The 21989-nt window shown below is 43.0% G+C and overlaps 7 protein-coding genes across 8 annotated transcripts; 3 read left to right on the top strand and 4 right to left on the bottom strand.

The window, feature by feature from the left end:
• Positions 1-38: 38 nt before the first annotated feature.
• On the top strand, positions 39-5190 carry LOC108600451 (mediator of RNA polymerase II transcription subunit 24). Its single transcript, XM_017988038.2, has 7 exons — positions 39-253; positions 1966-2052; positions 2108-2265; positions 2322-3167; positions 3230-3590; positions 3650-4470; positions 4536-5190. Exons 1-7 carry the CDS (start codon positions 164-166, stop codon positions 5146-5148), a joined length of 2976 nt encoding a protein of 991 aa, XP_017843527.2. The 5' UTR covers positions 39-163; the 3' UTR covers positions 5149-5190.
• On the bottom strand, positions 273-1841 carry LOC108600452 (protein tumorous imaginal discs, mitochondrial). The gene is made up of 2 exons (XM_017988039.2): positions 1163-1841; positions 273-1108 (listed from the first exon to the last, which is right to left on the bottom strand). The coding sequence occupies exons 1-2, from the start codon at positions 1746-1748 to the stop codon at positions 363-365; spliced, it is 1332 nt and encodes a 443-aa protein (XP_017843528.2). The 5' UTR covers positions 1749-1841; the 3' UTR covers positions 273-362.
• A 78-nt stretch (positions 5191-5268) lies between the features above and the next one.
• Positions 5269-6730, bottom strand: LOC108600454 (nedd8-conjugating enzyme UbcE2M). Of its 2 annotated transcripts, none has more exons than XM_017988042.1 (4): positions 6649-6730; positions 6325-6570; positions 5930-6231; positions 5269-5867 (listed from the first exon to the last, which is right to left on the bottom strand). In XM_017988042.1, exons 2-4 carry the CDS (start codon positions 6428-6430, stop codon positions 5727-5729), a joined length of 549 nt encoding a protein of 182 aa, XP_017843531.1. In that variant the 5' UTR covers positions 6431-6570; positions 6649-6730; the 3' UTR covers positions 5269-5726. The 2 variants fall into 2 exon arrangements, with proteins under 2 accessions (XP_017843531.1, XP_017843532.1); XM_017988043.1 differs by having other exon boundaries at positions 6325-6573; positions 6649-6678.
• Positions 6731-6817: 87 nt separating this feature from the next.
• LOC108600453 (probable deoxyhypusine synthase) lies at positions 6818-8076 on the top strand. The gene is made up of 2 exons (XM_017988041.2): positions 6818-7077; positions 7127-8076. Exons 1-2 carry the CDS (start codon positions 6886-6888, stop codon positions 8030-8032), a joined length of 1098 nt encoding a protein of 365 aa, XP_017843530.1. The 5' UTR covers positions 6818-6885; the 3' UTR covers positions 8033-8076.
• Positions 8077-9732: 1656 nt separating this feature from the next.
• Positions 9733-11270, bottom strand: LOC108598273. The gene has a single exon (XM_017984889.2). The coding sequence runs from the start codon at positions 11181-11183 to the stop codon at positions 9822-9824; it is 1362 nt and encodes a 453-aa protein (XP_017840378.2). The 5' UTR covers positions 11184-11270; the 3' UTR covers positions 9733-9821.
• Positions 11271-17080: 5810 nt separating this feature from the next.
• LOC108599351 (CG32364) lies at positions 17081-17968 on the bottom strand. Its single transcript, XM_017986154.2, has 3 exons — positions 17790-17968; positions 17561-17733; positions 17081-17509 (listed from the first exon to the last, which is right to left on the bottom strand). The coding sequence occupies exons 1-3, from the start codon at positions 17910-17912 to the stop codon at positions 17098-17100; spliced, it is 708 nt and encodes a 235-aa protein (XP_017841643.2). The 5' UTR covers positions 17913-17968; the 3' UTR covers positions 17081-17097.
• Positions 17969-18846: 878 nt separating this feature from the next.
• On the top strand, positions 18847-20616 carry LOC108598810. Its single transcript, XM_017985553.2, has one exon. The coding sequence runs from the start codon at positions 18870-18872 to the stop codon at positions 20541-20543; it is 1674 nt and encodes a 557-aa protein (XP_017841042.2). The 5' UTR covers positions 18847-18869; the 3' UTR covers positions 20544-20616.
• Positions 20617-21989: the final 1373 nt, after the last annotated feature.

The following is a 21989-nucleotide window of genomic DNA, read 5'->3' as shown; positions in this document are numbered from 1 at the left end:
AAAATGTCGAAAAACACAGTGTCATCCGTGCCACCGCACGCAAAAAGCGATACTACATAAACAACCACGAATTATAAACAAATGTGGAAAGTAGTGCAATAAATTGAACGTGTCGAAAAGAAAATAAATATTAACAAATAACAGACAACACTGTGCGTGTGTCATGAAGGAGAATAACAAGATCCTTCAGCTAATAAACGTGGCATGGCGCGAACGCTGGTCGGACTCACAGTGGGGCATCAACATCAAAAAGGCAAGAGCAAGAGATAATGGTCATGTACACAATTGATCTGTATTTGAACGAAAGTAGGCTTGTACATTGAGAATTTTCTTAACGTGGACGTATACACGACCACAACCCTTCAATTCATCTCTTGAGAGACGCCTTTCTGACACTCAAAAACGGGATCCTCAGCCTGTGCCAAAGCCAGAACTAGTTGACGCTGCTTCATAGACAGATTGCGGGGAATTTTCACTACTAACGTAACAATATGATTGCCCACACCATCATTAGCGCGCACACCTTTGCCTCGCAGCACAACTTTCGTATGGGACTGAGTACCGGGCTCCACGCGCAAATCAATGTTCTCGTAGAGACCGCGAACCGTAAAGGTGCCGCCTAGAATTGCATCCGATATGTTTATATACTTTTCCGTATGTATATCAATGCCTATGCGTCGGAAGTAATCGCTATCTGGCACTTCAAGGCGATAGTTAACACGCTGCTTCGTATTGGGATTGTCGATGGTGATCACATCGCCGGCTTTAGAGCCAGAGGGCACTGTGACAGTAACTTCGACATTGGCCACCACGAAGCCACGGTTATCACACGTCTCGCAGTCATTACGATTAATGTACCGCTTGCCCTTGCACTGACCGCAGGTATTTACGGTTGTATATGTGACCGTCTTGGTTGTTACCTTGCCAGTGCCATTACAGCGTCGACAAGGCTCTTTGCCTACGTCCCTATTTACCATTAGCGGAGACTTGCCCTTGCAGTTTTCACACTTGCGCAGATAACGCAAATCTATTCGCTTCTTACAGCCAACGGTGGCCTCCAGAAAACTAAGTGACAACGGAAAGTCATTGCCAGTTAACTTTTTAAGCTCTAATAGACCAGAAAATCGTTAATTAATCAACTTGCATTTTAAACTCAACTCACCCTCGTTTGAACTCTGTTGTGCCTCTAATTTCTTGGCCTCACCCAGGTCTAAGTTCATGGGATTCCCTGCATGTTCCAGAAAGGTGCGCTCGTCCTTAATACCACCCAGCTGATCGTACTCCAAGCGTTTTGTTTCATCCGTTAGTATATTGTAGGCATTGGACAGTTCCTGAAAATGCTTAAGCTTCTCTTCCGAGTGTGTCGAGTCCGGATGATAGCGTTTGGCCAATGCATAGAATGCGCTTCTAATTTGTTGAACAGTCGCATGTTTATTTACGCCCAACACCTTGTAATAATAATCCTTGGGCAGACCGCGAGGCTGCTGTGGCTTCACTACAGGAATTAACTTTGGGGAGCCAGCAGACGTCCGTTTTAATTCCGATTTGCGATCAGGATAGTATGCCGCCTTTTTGGTGCGAAACTGATATTGACTTACTAAACGATGCCAGAGCGTACAGGTGCCAGGATTAGATGCACGCTGCGCCTGCACAAAAATGCGCAGCTCTAGAGGATCCCGTCGCCGTAAAGTGCCTCCAAAACTGCGCAGTATATAACATTGAAAACGTTGCAAATTTAAACGTAACATGTTAATAAAATACGTGGATTTCAATACTAAAATGCAGCTATTTTGACTTTAGTATTTGTATGTAGGGCTTTGTGATTGAGAATCGAAGCTTGTTAATATGTTTATGCTGTGTAGCCTGAAATTATACATTATTTACAAATTCAAATATGCTTCACTTGACGTTCAATGCTAAGCAAAAATCTAAATTAAATTATTCTTTTTAATTTTAATATTTTAGGTGCTGCCACGCGGTGTCAGCGGTGATGTCTACAATTTGGCAGACTGTTTGCTGCAACAAGCAGTTATAGGTTCGACAGCCAATCCTGTAAGTAAAGTTGCCCATTGTGGTGAAGCTTTAAATTAACATTTTGTGTTTACAGTTGGTGCTGAACTATCTGAAGCATTCGCTCTGTGCTCATTTGGTTTCCCATGCCGCTGTGCTGCGTTGCATAGCTAAATATGATAAGCTGACTCGTGTTTATTGTGTCACAGCGCTGCTGGAGTTTCTGCTCAGCATCATAGATGGCATTACCTGTCGGTAAGTGACGACTTAGGATATGCAAAAGTACTTGGTAAACTCTCTTTAATTGGCAGCATCAAATCGGAGGAGTCGCTGCTGCCTGGCGCCGTAGTGCAGCTGGTCTTGTGGCTAATGCAAATCTTTGCGCGTACTGTGCAACAATATGAAATGCGTGGCGATTTGAGTGCAGAGCAAAGCTACATGCTGGAACAAAACTGTCTGCTTATAGAGCAATTAACGCAGCAACAGTTTCTGCTGTCCATGCTGTATGTGGGCTGCCACGAGGAGCTTGAGTCGCTGGAGCGCATACGCGATACGTATGCTAGCATTAAGGCCTCGCTTACGAATTCAAACTTTACGCTCAATACGCCTGCGGCTGAGCAACAGCTTAAGCAGCTGGCTTATATAGATGCCAAGCAATTGGAGATGCAGCCTCTGAATGCGCCGCCACTGGCGGAGAAGATTAGCTGCTGTGTGCAGCCTTTATTGGCAGTGGAAGTGCTGCTGAATCCGTGCAAGGATACCTCATACTATGTAGCCGAGCTGCAAATGCTGCAGCGTCTCAAGGGCTACAGCAATACGCGTCTGTTTTATGAAATTATACGCGCTGGATTTCTAACGCTCAGCAATGTAGCCGACACTAGTGCAGACACCATGTGGGGCGCTTTTATGTTCTTCAAAATGCCGCATATTATTAAACAGCTGCATGCACTGCAGCGTGTGCCCGGCGAGCAGTCGCCTGCCTGCACAGATTATATACCTGAACTTGTGGAGGCCTTGGAGATGCTGGTGGAGGATAATTTGTTGCTGGACTTTTTGGACACTAAGTGCTCGTGCAATATAATAGAGTTCTTGCTCAATGATTGGACCAAACAGCAGCTAGTTAATGAGCTGCATGTCAAGAAATTTACAGCACAACGGTACGTATACTTTATAGACATAAATGCATTGCAAATATTGAATTCAAATTTTCGGTTTACAGTGAGGCTGCTTCGCTGCTGCTTAAGAAGTGCGACAATGGTCAGCCGACGCCATCAAATATAAATTTTATTAAGCGTGCCGAGGTGCCACTGTCAGGTTTGCTGAAAACTTTGTGTACCACCAAGGTTCAGGATATGGTTAATGTGCTCTGCCAAGTGCCTGTGGGCAATAGCTTTGAGCTTATACTATCTGTGGCCACAGTGGATGGACGACTTAAGACCTTTGTCTCACGTTTAATACAATGCAATGAGAATTCCAAGCAACTGCCTGGAGAGCTGGGCAAGCTTGCTGTCATACGCTCCACACTCTTTGATGTTTCATTTCTCATGCTCACCAGCATTGTTCAAAACTATGGTTCCGATGTGCGTTGACTTTGTTATATTATTCAAGCAATTCTGTTAATATTTCTGCATATTCCTAGGTTGTACTCTCAGAGCGTGGCGATTCCTTCTTTGAAAAGTGGGTGCGCGAGTGCATGATGGAGCGCAATAAGCTCAAGAACCCACGTCAGATATTGGCGTTATGCGATGACAGCATTGTGGATGAACTGCTGCTTAGTTTGAGCAAGCCAGAGTCGGCGCAGCTGAAGCCTAGTAATCTCACCTGGCAGGATATATGCCTCAACTTGCCTGGAGTGCTGCATCATGTGCTTATCGCCTGGGAGCAGGAGACGCTTTCGTCTGCCGATGTCAAGAGCATATTGGACAATATCAAGCGGCGTCTGTTTAGCTTCTCAGTCTGTGCCACGTCCTTCCTCTGCGCCTATATGTACTCGGTGCGCGAAACAGAGCTGCTAAAGCCTTTAAACATGATACAACAATTTCTGGCGCCGCTTACTAACGAGGAGCTGTCCAGTCAGGAGAATGCCAAGGAGCGCAATGCACTCTCCTATCAAATTATACGCAAAATGCAGCATGAAGTGCATCCAGTGCACAATACAAAATCGCGTCTTATATCAAATACACCGCTCATTGAGCAATTCCGTGAGATTTGGCGTTCTGTAGCCGAGGCTGGCGGTCATTTGCCTGTGCGTGCGGCACAGACTCTGGAATCATTGCTGCTCGCCGGTGGCTCTTCCTGGCTGGTGACACAATTGGTGGAGCAGCTGCTTAGCTGCAAGTATCTGCGCGATATGTCCAAGTGCATGGACATTGTGTTTGCCATTATGCATTTGGACATTGAGCGCAATACAGAGGCGCTGTTGCAATATGTGGTCGCTCCCATGATACTGCGTCGTCAAGGGTACGTATGCTTGACTTAAATTTATCGAGAATTATATTAATATTCGCTTTTGTCTTTACCCACAGCGAGGACATTAACGAGCCACAGCTGCTAGTTCTTGCTAGACTCTGTGTTTATTGCATTGTCTCTTGCCTGGAGACGCGCAGCTCTAACGCTGCCAGCGCTGCAATAAAGAAACGTTCACGCTCCCATGATGAGGATGAATTGGTCAGTGCAGCCAATGTCGCCAAGGTGCGCAAGGTCTTAGATGGCGAGAGTTCAAATGATTTTACAGACGGCAGTGCCCCGACAGCTGGTAATACCGCATCGCTGTCCAGCACAGAGCTGCGCAGCCCGCCGCTAAGCCTTAAGGAGCCTCTGCAGTCGAGCATGAAGCATATATTTCGCGTTTTTCTGCAATTTGTTCGCGGCGATGAACTGTCGCCCAAGTCCGTGTTTGTCTATCAGTTCATCTCGCTGCTGGTAGAGTGCGGGGGTGAACGTGTGGCGCCTGTGTTACGACTGCTGCCTGCAAATCTCATGCAACAGCTGCTCAAGGTACTGGCCACCGATGATATACGTGTGGGTCTCATCAGTCGCCTCTACGATCTGCGTTTACAAAATGGTCGCCAGACTGCGGTGGCCGATCTGTGCCTCTGGCGAAATATGCAGCTGGCGCGGCACAGCATACATTTATAAGACATGCTACCTTTTAATGAAATAATAATTAGTTGCTATGAGATTTTCGATATTAAATCTGCTTTATTTCTTAAAAACTTCAAACGAAAAGATTTATTTTAATTTTAGAATACAATGGAGCACAAAAGCGTAAAATGATGAGTTTAATAGAAATCATATCACAATCTGGAGTACTGCAGCGCTTTAAAGACAAACAAAGAAACATACACATACATATATAGAGATTTCTATATGATAAACTTGAACTGTCTCCCAACTATTCCGAGTTACAGAACATGTTTATGCAAAAAACAAAAACAATAAAAATAATTGATGACTGGACTTGTTCATATGATATTATTTTTGTTTCGCAATGGATTTTATTATGATGTTGCTTTTGTTGTATTCTTCAGCGGCCCATCTGCCTGGTATTGTTGTTGCCTTTGTGCCCGTTGCATCCGTTAGTGTGTGTGTTTTTGTTGTTGTGTAAAACTAATAAAAGCGCATCCACCGTAAGCTGACATCATCGCCATGAAGACTATGTGGGCAGGTAGCAGACAGATGCCGTAACTTAAATTAAAATCTTTTGATTTCCTATATCACTTGAGACAGCATTCGAAGAAAGTCTCGCCAACGCAACCGCCTCGCATGGCCTTTTTCACATTATACTCAAACTGACGACGGTTACTTTGCAGCACATCAGCGGCCTCTTTATTAAGTGGATCTTCCGGGTTAGGTTCCTGCAAAAATCATAACTAGCATTAAATAAATTGTCGCAATATGAAGTTGTAAAATGCTATACCAAAAACAGAAACTGCAAGCCATAGACAATGGAATTGATGGTTAGCACAGGATTCCAGTCCTCGCGCAAAATGTTTAAGCACACATTGCCCTCCAGATCGATGTTGGGATGATACACTTGCGTGGCACACTTCACTTTCGGCGGCTCGTGCGGGTAATTGGAGCCGACACGGAAATTGAATACAAATCGACCATCTCTGTAGAAGCCCTCGTCAGGTGATATTATCAATTTAAAGTTGAGCAAGTCATCGGGATCTGGAAACTCCGTTGCACAAGTTTTTGGCAGGTTCAGTTCATTGATATCTGCAAATGGCATTGTTGTTGTTTGTATTAGTGTTGGTGATGGTACAGGGGTGGCATCTACACAAATAGTTCCCTTGAAAATTTAAGATTTACCTTTTTGTATGCGTAGCTGCGCAGCTGATGCCTTCTTTTGCTGTCCACCTCGTGCCGTTTGGTCGCCGTCTTTTTTTTGTTGCTTCAGCGTGAAAAGTTTTATCATTTTGCTATGTTTGTTTGTTGGGTTGCTGTTGCTTGCTAGTGAGCGAACAAAAATGAGTTATTGCTAGCGTCTGCGTTTGCTGGTTCCAGCCTTGATATCAAAGCTTTGCGTCTCGAGTGCTGATTGCTGATTAATTCAGGCTGCTTGTTGAGTGAAAAGAAAACATGTTCGGTAACTTAATAGTTAGAAGAAATTGCTTTATTTTGCATTTGTCATACCTTAAATTTTGGGTTGTGAATCCGAGTACTTTGTTTTAGATGTGGTGGTTGGCCAATAAATAATGAAGAAAAGAGATGGCAATGCACTGCCACCATGGCAGCACTGTATCGAGCAGCTGTTAACGATAATGAATCAACTATCGATAACCATAATGTTGCTTTCTTTGTCCCACACATGGACAAACACATGTGCGTTTAAAACCGCTTGTTGTTTGTTATTATTAGAAGTTTGTTATTATGTCGTCCGAGCCGGAAATCGCTAAGGATGCGGTTCTGAAGCGCAGCGAACGCATTCCTGAAAACACACCCAAGGTTGAGGGCTATGATTTTAATCAGGGTGTGGATTACAGCAAGCTTTTCGAGTCTTATGTGAACACTGGCTTCCAGGCCACAAATCTGGGGCTTGCCATAAAGGAAATTAACAGAATGGTGAGTGCCTAAGGTTACTGCACATATTTATAGTACTAAACACTGACAGCTAGATTGCAGGGCACAGCCGTTGGATGCTGAACAAGAGGATATACACGAAACAGATGAATTCATTAAAAGGCGGAGTAAGTGCACCGTGTTTCTGGGATACACCTCAAATCTCGTGTCGTCGGGCATGCGTGAGACATTGCGCTTTCTGGCTGAGCATCGCATGATTGATTGCATTGTCACAACAGCTGGCGGTGTGGAAGAGGATTTTATCAAGTGCCTAGCACCCACATTTATGGGATCGTTTGAATTAAACGGACGCGAGCTGCGTGATCGCGGAATCAATCGCATAGGCAATCTGTTGGTGCCAAATGACAACTACTGTAAGTTTGAGGATTGGCTTATGCCACTGCTGGATGAAATGCTGGAAGAGCAGCGCAGCAAGGGCACAGTGTGGTCGCCATCGCGTATTATACAAAGACTTGGCGAGCGTATAGGAGATCCTAGCTCCATATACTACTGGGCGGCAAAGAACCAAATTCCCGTCTATTGCCCGGCATTAACAGACGGCAGCTTGGGCGACATGATGTACTTTCATTCATTCAGACAGCCTGGTCTGGTGCTGGACATACTTTCCGACCTGCGAAGGCTCAACACCATGGCTGTAAAAGCCGTTAACAGTGGCATGATTATAGTAGGCGGCGGAGTCATTAAGCATCACATTTGTAATGCGAATCTTATGCGAAATGGTGCCGACTATTCCGTTTTCATTAACACTGCCTCCGAGTTTGATGGCAGCGACAGCGGTGCCAGACCAGATGAGGCCGTATCCTGGGGCAAAATACGCAAGGAAGCCACACCTGTGAAGGTGTATGCCGAGGCTAGTTTGGTATTTCCGCTCATTGTGGGCGAGACTTTTGCCAAGCGGCACTTTAGCAACAAAGCAGCTAAAGAAGCTACATTGTAAAACTAAATAACTAAATATAGCAAAGACCATTTGAATCTGTAGCATTTTGTAGCCCAAATAGCCACTTTGAGGCATAAGATGTAACACTGCATATTGTCAGTGGAGCACTAAGCAAAGTTGTTGCTCGTAACAGGAAACCATTAAGGCAACCGTTGGTTGTGATAAATACTACAACAAGCTTGGAAGTGCCGACTCCAGCGTGTAGTTGCTTTGCCCTGATAATGGCTGTGTAGTGCACTTTGCCTTTGCCGTTGCCGCTGCCTTGCTGCAATTCAGTTTTCCTTTTTTTAAGAGCCAAAGTAAAGTTGTGGTCCTCGCTTGGCCACAGCTGCTTTGTCACACTCTGTGTGTGTGTGTGTGAGCTGGCCGTAATTGCTTGGCTACGCAGCGCACATAAATTTTCCTCAACGCTGGTTTGGTGACTTTTCACTTTTGTCATATTTTCCCACTCCTCTCTCGCAGCATTTTGTAAGCAATTGTTTTCTCTTCTTTTTTATTTTTTTGGTTGTTTTTGCTTTCAGTGGGAACAATGCATTCGCAAATTTGTCATTAATTTAATGTCGCTAATGTCTTTGCGCCATTTCCTTCAAAGTCACACAGCTCAAATTATATATTTTAGTGCTCGTAATACTCTTGGCGGTTCCTTAGTTCCAACTTTAGCTGCTGTCTGTGCGCATCATTAAAGCCCAAATTGCAAACTTTTTCGCACACTTACTTTTTGCGCACTCTTGTTCGCTCAACTCCACCCAGCTTTACATCACGCCCACCCACTCGAGGTACTTCGGTGGTCTTGGTGGTGCATATTTTGAGCTATTGTCAGGCAGCTGCAGCGGCAAGTGAGGCGTGTCCATGTTGCAGCTACGTACATTTTCTTTGCAACTTTTATTTTTTGTCAGTTACAACTCAGCTGCTGCAAACTTTATGGGTTTCCCCGTTTTCTCACGTCTTCTTGTTTTGGGGTCTCGCAAAGTGCAGCGCACTATCATCTACTTATTACAAAATTCTCTGCTTTATCAAATTTATAAAATGTTTGAACTCTTTTGACAGCGAGTCGTGAACAAAAATTTAATTTCACTGGACATTTTTCAGTTCAAGTTGGTATAAAAAATATTTAAATGCATGAATTTAATAAATGGGTTTAAACTTGTTATTAGCTAGGGCGTCTAAGAAATATGATTTACTCAAGCTTCGATATTGAGATTATGTACTGCGCTCTTTATATATATTTTTTGCAAGAAATTGCTATCAATGCTGTAAATTGCAATTAGAAAAAAAAAACTTATTGCAGCAAAGTGTCTTCAGCACACAAACTTGGAAAACTTGGCAAGAAAATCAATTGCAGTTATTATCCTGGTGCCCATTATCGCCATCGCTGTTGTCCTTAAGAAGTGCTTAACTGCATGCTGTCATATCTAATGCTACACACACACACACACACAGATACACACATACACTCGCACACATAGTATTGCGCTTAAAAACTAATTACGAGCAAAGCTGTTCGCCTTTGCAGTTATAGTTGTTGTTGTTTTTGCAAGTGCGTTGAAATTCGCCAAGTCGAAGAACTTGGTTGGCAAGTTGGCCAAGTTTTTAGTGATTAAGAGCAAATTAAAACCACATTAAAACTTTAGCAGCGTCCAGGCAATTGACAGCAGCGTATGTGTGCGTGTAAAAAAAACTCACTTTAGAAACTATTGATGTGCAATTAATAATTTTTAACACATGAATTGCAGTGAACTAGAAAATATATAAGATGTTATGTATATATATCAACTATGTACATAAGGGCCTAGCACTTGCTATAATGCGACTTCGGTTGCTCGTCTGCTGATGGCGTTGAGCAGTATTTACAAGTGCAGGACTCGTAGAGATCCTCGCTGGATTGCCACGCTGTGTGCACGGGAGTGGGTGCATTGGATATTGAGGCTATGGATGGGCACACCTTACGTTCAGCTACGCACTCTGGGCAGCTTTCGCTGCTGCTGTGCTGCTCAGCTTGAAATTTAATTCTATTAGTAGCTCGGGAGCGGGCGCTGCCTTTTCTGTATTTTGTGCCACGTCCGTTGCCTCCGCCCCCGCCACCGCCGCCGCTGAGACGTAGCTGCTCTGGGTTGCATTGTGTGGCGGCATCTGCTTGGCGCTCCCAGTGAAGTTGCTCACGTAGCTCGAATTCTTTCATATGCGCCTGCAGTTGCTTACGCGTCTCAATGACAGTTTGCTGCTCCTTGCTAAGCAACTGCTGCTTGGCTTCCAGCATCTCCTGTTGTTGTTTGAACAGTTGATCATAGACAATGCGTAGATTCTTCTCACGTCGCTCAGCCGCATGCTCAAACATGTTGTGCAACAAATGCTCCAGCTTGCGATCCAGCAGCGGCAACTGTGCGCGTATGTCAGGCTCATCCACAAGCAGCTCATTCAGACAAATGGCCAAAAAGTTGAGTGGACCCTTGTCGGCTGTTGGCCAGTGCTTGAGCCGTGACATAGCCAGCCGCACGCTCTGCTCAATGCGCAGCATCAATGCCGTGCTGCGAGGCCCATGCATGGGCAACTGGCTTTGTGTGATCTTATGCTCTATGGATGAGTTCGTTAGCTTGAACTGCTCCTCGTTCTCCAGCGTGCGTGCATGCAGCGAATCAATCTCCTTGAGCAGCATGCGATTCTCAAGTGATCTGCGCTCAAACTCTGTGTCCTCCGTTGGCTCCGAGTGCCGCTTGAGGCTCAGCAGCTGCGAGCCTGCCGAGCGTAGACTGCCGCCAAAGCTGGACAAATCATCCGTTGTGTCATTAAACTGCGGCAGTCTGTTGGGTGCCACTTCGGCATCGGTATGCAGCTCCAGCTTTTGCTGTTGGGAAGCCTCATTGTCCATGCTGCTCTGATAGATATGCAGCACATCCTCAAGTGATGCCTCGACATTGTGCACCTCCACAAAAGGCTTGGTCAGCTTGCCCATCTCACGCAGCTGACCATACATGAGCAGCATTAGGCAGTTTCTCGCGTACTTTTCAGCGCTGCTCGCTCGATGGAATCTCTGTAGCCAGCGTTGGCTAATCATAAAGTTTGCCTTGTTTACATTCTCAATTAAAGCGCAGCCCATGATGCGCTGCTGCGACTCAAAGTGCCGATCCAAGGCACTCTCACTTAGCTCATACATATTTTATAAGAATTCGAAATTTCTAATATGCCAATAATAATAATAAAGGTTGGGAATATGAATTATTTTAATTTTCGAATTTTGGTTTAGGCAAGTCTTGCTATTAGGCAGAAAAAGCAAATGTTGCCAAGTCATAAAAAAAGTTTGAAAATTGAAATGAACAATTAAAATGTTCAAATTGCTGCTTGCTTAGAAACTTCTTAGAAAGCAAAATGTTCTTTATTAAAAAGGGATGTGTACTAAATAGATATTAATTTCTAAACATCCTTTACTGCCATTTGAGTTTATCTGCAGCATAACATTTACTTTTGCGTTGTATTGAAATCAATTATGTTAATTCGAGCACCCCGGTGACTTGGCAATTCTCTTAGGAACGTTCACCAATTAATGTTAATTCTAGGCTGGCCTTGCAGTAAATTGTTGCTAATTTAATTTGCCAGTCCTTTAAGCCTTTTGCCCTAAAAGGACGCACTCAATTTGGAATGCAGCACGTCGCCTGCTGATAATTATACAAATGCTTTACGTTTGTCTGGCTGCCTTTGCCACTTGTTAGTGTCGCTCCCAGTTGAACGGCTCCATGGCTATAACGCACATGTATAGTATGGGTTATGTGCATATATTGCGTGAGCGTTCGCACCTTTCGCTGGCATAAATAATCGCTTAAAATACTGCAAATATTTTCCAGACTCACACACATACAGCTGCCGATAAGCTGGAAATATCTCAGGCCAAGCTGTTTAATTTCTCTGCCGGTTGCTTTGGAATTTTTGCTGCCATAGAAATTTTTTATGCTTTGCTGCTCATAAATTGCGCAAATTCCTTTTATGAGGGGTCAAGGGGGCAGCTGCTATTGGTGTGTAGTGGCAGCATGCGGGTGGACACATCTAATTTCTCAGCATGTCCTGTGCACGCTTATTAAAGTATAAATCATTTGAAGGCTGACCAACAAACACGTCAAAGAGTACACCGAAAAAGAAAGAGCCAACAAAAAATAAAGTTGAAGGCAACTTAAAAAGCAGACCAGCAGGATATAAGGTAAGGGCTCTGGCACCGAGTCAAAGCGTTTTGGTCAAAGTACATTATCGTAGTTCGGGCGTGATGTAAGCTGCAACAAATGTAGCAGAAAACCGCAGCCGAGAGAAGTGCAATTAAATACAGGAAATAATGGCCACCGCAGCAACAGCAGAGCCCAAGCAGCTGCAGTTGAAGCAGTGCAGGGCAGGAGCAAGCCACAGGAAAAGGCATGCAGGAAGCATTCACCAGCATCTTGGGGCCAAAACCAAAGTGGCCTATGCAGCGTTACAAATTTTGAAGCGGAAAATATATATATATATAAGTACAGCTGCTGGCCTGTTAGAGTGAAAGTTGTGTGCGCTGCAATAATCGTTATGCAGTTGAGTTAGCTTATCCACACTCAGACACACACAAAGTTACAAGATACTTACAAGCATGATTAGCCAAAGTTAAATGCCCATTTGTAGCTCAAAAGTTAGACTAGGCTTTGCATTAGCAGTAAAGCTAAAGCCTTCAAAAATTTAAGTTATGATTTGATTTTTCGATGGTGCCTGTATTTCTTGAAGGTATTGTTACTAACTAATTGGTATGTGTGATGCTTGTAAGCTGATATACATAAGTCGTTCGTTACAAATTATACGCCGCTTCTTAAAATACAATGAGAGCGATGCAAGCGAATCATTCGTTATGCGAGCTAGCCCTAAAAGCAGGCTGTGTTAATTTTTTTTTATTAAAGAATTAATATCAAGGATATGTGCACTGTTACCTGATTGGGCAACTTAAACAAATCAGAATAATAATAATAATAACAAAGGAATAATTATGAACAAACATAATAGATATAAATTGAATATAAATTGAGGATATTAGTGCCTAGGATATAAGCGGATATAAGATTATCAGGTCAAGACCCGAGCCAGCAGGTCTTGAGGGTGGTGTCGTTTTAATCTTCTCCTGACTGTTGTGCGATGACTCGGCGTTAGGCGTCTAGCTAGGCTGTTCGGATGAGCTCCAAGTCGCTCCGTAAATTTTTTGGCAATTGCTTGGATTCTGTCGCCAATTTTTGGTACTTTGAGGTCGCGCTCGATGTCCGCGGTTCTCATGTACCATGTGTTAATTTTTGGTGCAGTGTAAATAAAAGTGTAAAACTTTAGGTCATCTACAAATTATGCACTTTTTAATGCAATAGAATATTTATATATTAAGTATAGTGTTTTATTTTATTCTCTTTTCTCGCTGTTCGCCTGCATATGTATGTATGTGCATTGGTTGAACTTTAATTGAATTCAGTGTGCACTTAAGCGGCATCCGTTGATAATGAATTTCTGTAACAAAATTGTAGACGAAAGTGTGGCTCGGACAAAGCGTAACGAATAAAGTAGAATATATAAACACATATACTATATGTATGACTGCCAGGCTAATGCAAAGTTTTGCATTGCTTTTTGTTGCACAATAAATAATGCGAAATGAGCAGAAGAGAAAAAATAGAAGAGCGAACCAAAGGCAATGGCGCCTAGCAACGTTGATGGCAAAAGGCAAAATTGAAATGAAATTAAACTACGAGTGTAGTGGAAAGTGCTTGGAATTTGCGCCAGCAACAAGAGGCTAACGCTATATAAACATATTTTATTTTACCCTACTGTATTTTACTTTATTTTCATTTGATTTGATTTTATTTCGCATTTTATTTGATTTGATTTTATATTATGTTTTACTTTGCGCTCGCAAAATAATCGATTGTCAGTTGAGTTGAGTTCAGTTTGAATAAATGAATGACTGTCGGTTCGTCGGATTGTCTGTTTGACTAACAGTTGGAATGCTAAAGCTGGGACGCCAAGTATGAGCAGCTGCCTCCAATATAGCGCATAGCTTTTGAAAATTGTACATAGCATAAGTCTTGGTATGTGTGTATGACTGTGTATAAAAAAATTCCTTACAATTGACTTGGCCTGAAGTTTTATTGATTGATTTTCAATGGCCGTAGCTAAAAGTGAACGCCAAAGCAACAGACAATCAGCCAAAGCTATAAATGCTGCTTAGAGGCCAGAATAGAGAACAGGGGATAGCAGCTGCAGCTATAGACGTTGCCAGGGCTCACGTTGCGTATGCTCAATATTGTATTGATGGCCACGTAGCTGCTCGTAGTTCATAGTCCTGCCGCTTTGCCTGAAAGTTTGCACAAGAAATTCAAGCAATGATGAAGTGTTTTCTCTCTTCTCTCCACTTGATCTTCTTTTTATTGTATTTATTGGCATGCGTTTTAATGAAGCACACTGCCATGGAAAATAGCTGGCATTTTGAACTGAAGCGCAGCAGGTTTGAAGCTGTCGGCACACAAGTCTATTACGAGCCAATTTTCACAGCAAATACAAGTGTGTGTATATATGTATGTATGTATATATGCATACGTAAGTACTGTTGCGTGCATAAATATGGTTATGGTAGTCGAAACTTTTTTCATTAAAACTCTTGAGCAGCAAAACAGACTCAGCTGGATAAGTGAGTGCAAAATGTTATTTTATTGTCAACAAGCAAAGTTACAAAACGAAACAAGAGCAACAACCACACATCGAGGCGATATGGCAAGTGGTATGGGAATTGTTATGCTGCCAAAATTTATTTAATATGCAATATAAACATCGTAGCAGCAGCAGCGAGCAGCAGCAGCGACTACAGCAAGGACGACAACAACATGACACGCTCATAAACTCATTTGGATAGCACCAAAAGAAACAAGCAACTGTAACAATCGCTCCCAGCTGCTGTTTTGTTTTGTTCCAGGGACAGTCAAGAATTTTTTAATAATACCTCAAGGATATCGCACTGCTCTGCTGTGCTAGTGTAAACACTAAGCATACCATAAAATATACATAAATGTTGCCTTTGTTGTTGAAATTTATGTTGAGAGTCAGACCAGCAAGCCAGCAAACCAGACACCCAGCCAGTCAGCCAGCCGCGCCCACAACTTTTTTCATTAATTTAGAAAAATACATACATACATTTATAAGTAGGCGCAAGTGTGAAAAACAGCCCACTGGAATAAACGCCTCTTAACGCATTAGCTCAGGCGATTATGCCCATGGCCGCCCAACGCCCACTGAAAGTCCATAAAAGTAGGGTCTCAAATTTTTGTGCCAGCCTGCGGTCATTAACAATTTATGCCTGAAGTTTATAATTTCTGCTGCCCAAAATAGAATTGATTAATACAAAATGAAACCTAAGAAATATTATGATTATGGTTTGCCTCACTTGCTATGCTATTTATTTAGTTATTAAAAGTGAAATACGCTTTAAGGTTGTGTAAAATTTAATTCATTAACATTCGATCTATTGACAGTTTTAAGTTTTTGAAATCCCTCTTTAAAATACTTCAACATGCTGGTTGGCTGGCTGTGCGATTTGACTATAACCTGAATAAGTTAGCATGCTGCTTTTAGTGTAACCACAGCCGTTGCAGTTGCAGGAAGCGCGTTGCATATGCATGACGCATGTTGCTAATGGCATTTTCCAGTCGCACAAAACGCAGTAGACAAGTTGCTTAAAAAATCATCAAAAGTCGCGCTAAGTGCTGGACTGGGGCTTGTTGGATGTGCGCCGGACACTGCACACAATCACATCTGGCATGCTCTTTGCAGCTGCTGCGGTTAGCATGAAATGTATGAGAACAAAAAGTAGTAGAAAAAATAGTAGTAGCGGCTTAAAACCGCAGCATGTGGCTGGTGGGGGGGGCGATGTCTTTAAAGCCTGCACTCAATATGTGCATAACTTTCGCTTTCCGCTTTGGCAGTCGCTGCCAGCACAGCCCAAATGCCAGGCATAATCTCTGACCTAAATCCTCAGCCCCTCGCCTTCAAGCCAAAAACAAACTGTGTCACTTTACTCAGCCAGTTGCCTTTCTACCTGTTAAGACAGGCATGTGTATATGTATATGTATAGCGGCAGGTAGAGCGTTTGGAAAACAAATATTGGCACTTGCCTCAATAAGCGACTGTGGGTAGTTGAGTCCTTAGCGCTCTGCCTGTGCCGCCGCCCTGCACCCAGCAAGCAAATAGGTCACACTTTGTTGGCTAAATCCCGGCCTGACTGCCAAGCTTAACATTTGCTTTAGAGCACAAATAGTAAATGCAAAAAACTTAAGCTAAGCCAGTGTAATTGCGTTTCATAAGCATGCTTTTGAAATTTTAATGGCAGGCGTGGCACTTGCGCTTGAATTAACAAATTAATGCAAATCGTCTGCAACAACAGACGGCACTCGCATATGTCACATGTGTGTGCTTGACTTGTTAAGCATCTAATGAATATTTATTAACGTTTTTATGCAAATTCCATTGCTTAAGCTGTGTGTGTGTATGTGTTTGTTTGTTTTTTTTCTCATCATTTCGATTTGCAAGTCTCTAATTTAATTGCGACAAGGACAACAGCATCCGTTTGACGTTGCGGCACAGCATCCGTTTGCCAGCAAGTGCGACAATCGCATTAGAATGCGCTGCAGCTGTCGCCTTGATGGATGAGCAGCCACTGGCATTCGATCATTGCACCAGCAGCGCTGTCGTCTGGCAGGTGTCGTCAGCCTCCAACTCCAGCACTTAATGCACTCATTTAATTGCATTATGCCGCAGGGCAAGTTGCCGTTGTCGCATTGCCTTTAAAGTGCGCCCAGGACTTGTTGGCACTCAAGACAACAACGATGCTGCATACATTTGCATATGAATTAAAAAAAAACCAGCATGTTGTGGCTGCTTCAGCGCCTTTTGACTTTAATAAAGTCAAGCAGCTGCGGCTGCTATTGTCAGACAACTTACGTGGCAACATAAAAAAAAAAGAAAGCGCTTGATTGTTACAAAAAACTTTTCAAAAAAAAATACTAAAGTTAGTGCCAGACTATGTTAAATTGCACTTAAATTATAAAGCATACATGCTCGGATTTCTCATGGATAGCGGGCAATTGCTGCTCAGTCACTGGTTGCTGCAGCTGTAGGCAGCAACTGGGCAGCGTTTGGCTGGTATTATTCTCTTGGTATTTGTCCAGCCATTCGATGTACGCATTCGCGCCAAAGTGTCCCATTTTGCTGCGCAGCATATGATGTGCTATGGCTGCTTTATCATTGTTGCGATACTCTATGACGTATATATAGTAGTAGGGCTGTACTTCATGCACGCAGAGTTTGATATATTGACTATATTTCGATAGCTCATGGTACACCTGCACTGGGCTTAGTCGGTCCACATTGTTGAGTAGCAATCTACGTTGATTTCGCGACTTCCTCACTCTAATTCCGAGCTTGGCATTCCAAAAAAGTTGCTGTAAGCTATGTCGAAAATTATTTATAGTTTAATGACAAAATGCCACGCCCACTTACGCATGCAATGTGTTTTTCACATGCGTCTCATTGATGTACTGTAAATAGGCAAAGCCACGACTGTCCCTTAGAAAATCAATCTTATGGCGTAGCATATAGACTTCGCCTAGTTTAACCGCAACTTGCATTATGCGCTTGGCGCTGCATTTCTTGGGTATGTTGGACAGATAGATCTGAAGCGCGAATTTGCAAGCAATTTATTTGCAGTTGTTTTCTTTACATATATTACCTCGCCAGCGCCTGCGTTAAGCTTCGTTAGCTGCTCCTCCGATAGATTCTTCATCGTCGTCATGTATACAGTGCCATTTATTTGACTAGTGCAATATTTCTTGTCAAAATTCATGCTGGGCATATCACAAAAACCGAAACTAGTGTGCAATGTGCTTTGCCAATTATCAGTGTGACCAGCTGTTCACACAACGCATTCAGCGTTGCCAGACAGCAACAATATTAAAGTAACGAGTTTTGTCTTCCGTCCAGGTAAACTTTCAACGTTTTGGCAATTTAAGCAGACTTTGAACACTTCAAACTTTGGCAATTTTTGTTCGCTTGTGTTTCTTACAGAAACCTCTTTCAGTTCATGTCAAGTGGGCAGCTATTGCCTTGACTGTTATTTTTTGGACAGGTAGTGCGTGCTTTTTTTCTAGCACGGGCTTATAACAATATAAATTTATGCAGGCCACACATACATACACATACATACTCACAAGTTTGGAGCTGGCAGCAGGCCACAGACCACAGTAGCTACACTTTGTTGTTGTTGCTGCGGTTAAGCCAACCCATGCATACACCTTATAGTGGGAGTGGGAGTGGGAGTGGCAGCTTGGAAGACTCATGGTGATGCACTCAAGCGCCAGCTGCTTCATTTTCCTAATTTATACGCGCGCTACGCTAATGAAAATTTGCGTGCGCCAAGGTAGCAACCGCATGCTTTGTTGATGTTGCTGTTGTTGGTGGTGCTGCTGCTGCTGTTGTTTATTGTATCTGACGTTGAGGGGGGTCGACTAGAAGACACTTCAAGGTGCACATAGCAGAGTGACGTTGCCTGAGTAAAGTGGCTGTGGCTTGGAGAGTTGTGCGCGTGGTCGTAAAACGCTTAGACATGGACCGCAGCATCATAATCCTGACACAACACCCGCAGCGCAGCGCCTTATTGTTCTTAAAGGAAAAAACCAATTAGCACCTAGAGCTGCTGCCAACGCAGTGTGCTGCCCGTTTACATTCAACACTCAAGCACGCTTACAATTGTCAGAAGTAAGTAAATTTCAGTCTATTTTAAACTTGGTTCTGATAATATACATTAGTAAGAATGGAGAAGCCTTGTGAGAAATGCCTGGACCAACATTTTAGTAGTCAGCTTATCAAGTATAATAAAAAATTCAAGCAGTTTGCCTGCAAATCGGATCAAAGCATTATACACTATTGGTTGGACATCTTCCGTGCTGCGCCCAATTCACAGAAATTGGCACGAAATGGGCTCATGCTCTTGATGTATGGTCATCTTAAGGAAATGGGTTATCTGCAGGCACCATTTACCGATATGCGCAACTGCGGCAGAGACCTCAACGATATTCTGGACGACTATGAGGGCATGGTAGACTTGAAGAAGGAGAGAGCAGCAACAGATTTGCTCCATTGTCGCCATGAGCGCAATTCAAACTTAAAGAGCCGTGAGACTTTGCCAAATCTTAAAAAAGTGATGCCTAGTACCAATCTAGCCAGGCCCTTCGAGTCCAGCTCAGAGCTAGTGCAAACTAAAACAGAATCGGAATTTGAAACAGAGTTAGAATCTTCGTATAGAGTTTTTGGACCTAGGGCTGCAGCATCGGCTGAGAAATACAACTTGCCAAGTCCTGAGGGGCTGTATAATCAACAACGAGATCAACAACAACTGGAGGATAGCTCTGAGGATGATTACGACAGCTTTGTAACAGGATCTATGGCGCTGCAGGACTATGAAAGCTTTGATTCACATAAATCTTACAAGAAACAGTACGAGTATATGAAAGATGAACAGGAACAAATCGATGCAGAGGAGAAGCTACTAAATGAACTCCAAAATGTAATTGAAGAATTGACTGGTGATGATGATGATGATGATGAGGAGCAGCAGCAGCAGCTGGCGGAGTTACCCAAAATTCAGTCACCCAAAATACAAGCTTACGAAATATATCAAACGAAGTCAATGCAAAAAATGTTGCACGAGGCGCCCATGCCACAAGAAATAATACGCAAATATATACCAGAGTTACCCAAGCGCAATTGCAACTGCGATTTATGCGACGCTTTTAAAGAAATTGAAACAGAGTCGGAGAAATCTTTGCCAGTGTCACAAGGCTATGGCAAGAGAGATTGTGAGCCAAATCTTGTACCAGCCACCATACTGCTGGATGAGACATGCCTAGAGCCCACTGAAGAAATTGAGAATCAACTGGAGGCAAAGCGAGCAGCTTTGGAGGCGGAGGTACGCAAGCTTAGACGCCGCGCTGCGATGCTGCGCAGTCAATGCCTTAAGTATTATGACATTGAGGGTAATTTAATGCATGAGTACAAGCAGCATAGACTAGAGCAGAAGCATCCGCAGGGCTGGCATTGGATACGCGGCTTTGTAGTGGACGCGTATCGTGCCCTGCATCGTTATACAGGCTGGCGTTCCTATACCACTGGTGACCGGCGGCAGAAGGAAGGTTTGCAGACGTATCTGAGTTGCGGTGGTCATGCCTGGCGCTATTATCGGCGTACGCTCTTGTTAAGCAACTCGCCCTGCTGGCGTTTGCTTAAAATGGAGCAGATATTGGATAGCAAGCGAGAGCTGTTGCTGCTACGCATGTCCAATCTGCTGCGCCTCAAGCAGATTTCCACGGAAGTCTGTTATGGCAAAATGAGTAACAAAGAGTTGGAGCTGCTGTTGGCAGTCATGGATAATAAGTACCTGGAGCTGGCAAAGCATTTGCATTGGAAACTTTTTAAACTAATTAATTAATAAAAACAACAAAGGCCAGCGCTTGCGTTTAGCTGCAGTTGTAACAACATTAACGCTGGACTGCTCGTTAATTAATTTAAATGGTGCGCTTTATTAAATTACAAGCGCGTAAAAGGTAACAAATGGTGGCAGCAGCAGTAGCAGCAGCAGTGGTTGGGGGATTTACTCACGGGGCACGTAAACAGTTGCAACTATTTTTTAATTATGCACTGCTTGCTCACAGCGCAGTACAACAACAAGCGAAACAAATGAGCGCAAAGCATAGCTCACAACAAAGCAACTTCAGTTACCCTGTAATTATAAAGTTTCAAGAAATCAATTTGTAAACTTTCTTTTATGAGTCCTAGCAGCTTCACAAACATTATTAAACATTGTTTTTTTTTATAGCGCATCAAAATGGCTGCCAGCCGTTGGGACGCCATTTTGTAAGCAGTTGAAATTAGCAGCGCATAAAAAAGCAAACTGGCAGAAAGAAAATTGTCGCCATAAGCTGCATAAATTGTAGTTACAGTTGTAATTGCTGTAACTGCGGCTGGGCGTGGTCAAGCCAAAGCGAGTTCAATGAACTTGCCACAAAGCATGCTCGCAAGTAACTCAAGCATACATTTCTTGCCGCATAAGTATCGAAATTTATGGCCGACAATGCCCAACAGTAGCCTGCGCTTATGCAAATTTATATGCTATATTTAGACACTGATAATACATAAATTAATTATTTATAGCAGCTGCAACATGTTGCGCAACTTTTGCTGCACATCATATGCATTGTAGCTATTTTCAGCCTATCAAAACATCATTGTTTGCTCAGTTGACTAGACTTACACAAGTGCTTTGAGGCGTCATCCACAGGGCTTATCTAATAGAATTGATCGCAAAATATGGCCTTCTAAACATACACACACACACAGACACATAGTGTATGCGTACATATTTGTTTTTCTTCGTCTGGCTGCTGACAGTCTTTTGGTCTCATGTGCATGCCCAGCACGCACACATAATTATAATTTTTACAACGTCTAAATAAACGCAAATTTCTTATGCATAAAGGCAAGCGTCAATAGCGTTACTGCTAGTGGCAGCCAACAGCATGATAGAGCAAGATAGCTAGAGAGGAAGAGAGCGAGAGAGAGGGCGTGTTGCTTGTTGGGTCTGACACTCCAAAGATGGCAGCCGATACACAAGAGAAATGATTGCAAATTCTAGAAAAAAATAAAGAGTATAAAAGCAAAAGCTTTAACATTTAGTTTTCAATCAAATTATTTTAAGTGCTCGACTTTAAAATATTTTATGTGCATGTTAAGCTTACCCGTTTATACGTTCCTTTTTGTCAATAACCACTTTTTTTTTTATTGGCATTGTTAGTGTATTAACATGTTGTATTTATTTAGAATTGATTTTGAATTCTCTTTTATTGCGCTGATTCGGAATTCAACAATTTTAAATAGG

Source organism: Drosophila busckii, chromosome 3L (genome assembly GCF_011750605.1).
Source record: "Drosophila busckii strain San Diego stock center, stock number 13000-0081.31 chromosome 3L, ASM1175060v1, whole genome shotgun sequence".
In the NCBI taxonomy this organism is placed as follows: Eukaryota; Metazoa; Arthropoda; class Insecta; order Diptera; family Drosophilidae; genus Drosophila; species Drosophila busckii.
The sequence above is the reverse complement of the archived record's forward strand: the minus strand, read 5'-3'. Positions and strand labels throughout refer to the sequence as shown.

Coding starts and splice junctions, on each gene's coding strand:
- LOC108600452 (XM_017988039.2), bottom strand. CDS start 1,748: ATGTTACGTTTAAATTTGCAACGTTTTCAATGTTATATACTGCGCAGT. Junction 1,109..1,162: donor ACAACAGAGTTCAAACGAGG/GTGAGTTGAGTT, acceptor CTGGTCTATTAG/AGCTTAAAAAGTTAACTGGC.
- LOC108599351 (XM_017986154.2), bottom strand. CDS start 17,912: ATGCCCAGCATGAATTTTGACAAGAAATATTGCACTAGTCAAATAAAT. Junction 17,734..17,789: donor TTAACGCAGGCGCTGGCGAG/GTAATATATGTA, acceptor TTCGCGCTTCAG/ATCTATCTGTCCAACATACC. Junction 17,510..17,560: donor GTGAAAAACACATTGCATGC/GTAAGTGGGCGT, acceptor TTTTCGACATAG/CTTACAGCAACTTTTTTGGA.
- LOC108600453 (XM_017988041.2), top strand. CDS start 6,886: ATGTCGTCCGAGCCGGAAATCGCTAAGGATGCGGTTCTGAAGCGCAGC. Junction 7,078..7,126: donor TAAAGGAAATTAACAGAATG/GTGAGTGCCTAA, acceptor AAACACTGACAG/CTAGATTGCAGGGCACAGCC.
- LOC108600451 (XM_017988038.2), top strand. CDS start 164: ATGAAGGAGAATAACAAGATCCTTCAGCTAATAAACGTGGCATGGCGC. Junction 254..1,965: donor GGGGCATCAACATCAAAAAG/GCAAGAGCAAGA, acceptor TTAATATTTTAG/GTGCTGCCACGCGGTGTCAG. Junction 2,266..2,321: donor ATAGATGGCATTACCTGTCG/GTAAGTGACGAC, acceptor TTTAATTGGCAG/CATCAAATCGGAGGAGTCGC.
- LOC108600454 (XM_017988042.1), bottom strand. CDS start 6,430: ATGATAAAACTTTTCACGCTGAAGCAACAAAAAAAAGACGGCGACCAA. Junction 6,232..6,324: donor GCAGCTACGCATACAAAAAG/GTAAATCTTAAA, acceptor TGCCATTTGCAG/ATATCAATGAACTGAACCTG. Junction 5,868..5,929: donor GCTTGCAGTTTCTGTTTTTG/GTATAGCATTTT, acceptor TGATTTTTGCAG/GAACCTAACCCGGAAGATCC.
- LOC108598810 (XM_017985553.2), top strand. CDS start 18,870: ATGGAGAAGCCTTGTGAGAAATGCCTGGACCAACATTTTAGTAGTCAG.
- LOC108598273 (XM_017984889.2), bottom strand. CDS start 11,183: ATGTATGAGCTAAGTGAGAGTGCCTTGGATCGGCACTTTGAGTCGCAG.